Source organism: Vigna radiata, unplaced genomic scaffold (genome assembly GCF_000741045.1).
Source record: "Vigna radiata var. radiata cultivar VC1973A unplaced genomic scaffold, Vradiata_ver6 scaffold_83, whole genome shotgun sequence".
Classification (NCBI taxonomy): domain Eukaryota; kingdom Viridiplantae; phylum Streptophyta; class Magnoliopsida; order Fabales; family Fabaceae; genus Vigna; species Vigna radiata.
The window spans coordinates 177,269-179,010 of NW_014543268.1; the positions used below are offsets into that span (position 1 = coordinate 177,269).

Consider the following 1,742-nt stretch of genomic DNA (forward strand, 5'->3'; position numbering starts at 1 on the left):
CTTATGCCTATTCATGGCTTGGAGAAGCAGAAGGATATATAACTCTCATTTAAGTTGTGGGTTGCTACCATGTGTGAATTTGGAGGTAAAGAGTAACGAGCAGAGCTGAGTATGTAAAGAAGAAGAAGGAACAGGATGAGAAGCATATTGAGGTTGAGTGTATAACACAAAACCATTATTTATTACATAACACTAGAGCTGTGCTCTACATTATTTATGGCTGTATAATACAGCAGAACACCACACAGTATATCATGATGCCCAGTTTATATAAACTGCCATAATTAATTATCGTAAGGTCGACGGTAGAAGTTCCTTGATGCGGCCTTAAAACCACCCTGAATAGTCCCTCCGTTGCCATTACCATTGAAAGTACCACTGTTATTCAGAATCTGTTCGTCGTAGTGCTCTGAGTGTGTAAACCTGTTACGGTTACCTGCATATTGGCCACTGTTGATGGTTGCACCGCCGAAATCCTGGGGACCGCTGCCATGGTTGTTGAATGAGTTTGAAGAACCACTGTTGTAGCCTTTGGCTGCTTGTTCAGCCTGAATCATTTCCATGATTCTCTGCATGAAGTCTGCCATTATGATCTTCTCTCTTAATTTGATTTTAGCTACGTATCGAAGCCAAATATATAGATGCAAGCAAAGAATCCAATTCTTTTCTCGTTTATGCAAAGTTATGCTGATATGACGTTTTGGATGACTTCTTGGACTCATTAGGTTGGGTAAGAGTCTCAGAAAACCCTATATTCATATCAAGTTTGATGCAATTCCATAAACAATAAATAAAAAGAGTCAGAGAAAATATCAGTGTCAAAATACAATTTTCCTTCAGAAAATACAAAGAGGTTGTGGATAAGCCATTCCTGTCCCCACATATTATGCCTAGAGTAAAAGATTTCACATATGAATTTACAAATATGATGAGATTATAATATATTGTAAATCTTAATTTAAAAATTGATTTAGTAGAGTTAAATTAGACTTAAAAAGTTAATTTTCTAATATGTCATTGTCTTTGCGTCATTGAGCAGGCTTGTTTTAGGTTATGTAGCACCACATAAAGTCTTTCTCAGGAAACATGATTGGAAAATGGATGCACAAACAAAAGCTATCTAATTGTAAATTGGATAGATTCTAAAGAATTCGAATACAAATCCAATTCTATTGAATTTTTCTTTTCAGTTCTTGTCAGTGATCCGATTTTCTGATAGATGGGTACCTATTTGGATGGAGCCAAAATCATACTATATTATTATTATTATTATTATTATTATTATTATTATTTATATTTTATTCACCCTCTCAATTTGATATTTATTGACTGAGATTTTGCTTTTAATGTTTGGAAGCCTAAATTTATCAGTTTTAAATTATTATTATTATTAATCACTTTACAATTTTAAGTGAAGGATTCTGAAATTACATGTTAGATTAAAGATATAAACTTTATATATATAGGGGTTTGTCAACACGCGTTTCAGTTGGTACGTTTTAACAATGTGTACCGGATTATAGTAGACAAAAGTACCCTCATTTATTATGGATTCAAGTTTTAAGGTCAAGGATATTTAAATAATTTTCATTCTCAAAACTAAAAACAAAAAAAAAAAACCCCAAACCCTTACTCGCCTCCGTCATTCCTCTCAACCCTTTCTCTCTCATCTCTCTCACTCCAACATTTTCTCTGTCATCTCTCTCATTCCAACATTTTCTCTGTCATCCCTACTGTTGCCC

The 1,742-nt window shown here is 33.9% G+C and overlaps 1 protein-coding gene across 1 annotated transcript; it reads right to left on the reverse strand.

The window, feature by feature from the left end:
- Positions 1-246: 246 nt before the first annotated feature.
- On the reverse strand, positions 247-625 carry LOC106754098. The gene has a single exon (XM_014636050.2). The coding sequence runs from the start codon at positions 585-587 to the stop codon at positions 285-287; it is 303 nt and encodes a 100-aa protein (XP_014491536.1). The 5' UTR covers positions 588-625; the 3' UTR covers positions 247-284.
- Between the last annotated feature and the right edge of the window lie 1,117 nt (positions 626-1,742).

What these genes read in the sequence shown, in the direction of transcription:
- LOC106754098 (XM_014636050.2), bottom strand. Translation starts at nt 587, where the DNA reads ATGGCAGACTTCATGCAGAGAATCATGGAAATGATTCAGGCTGAACAA.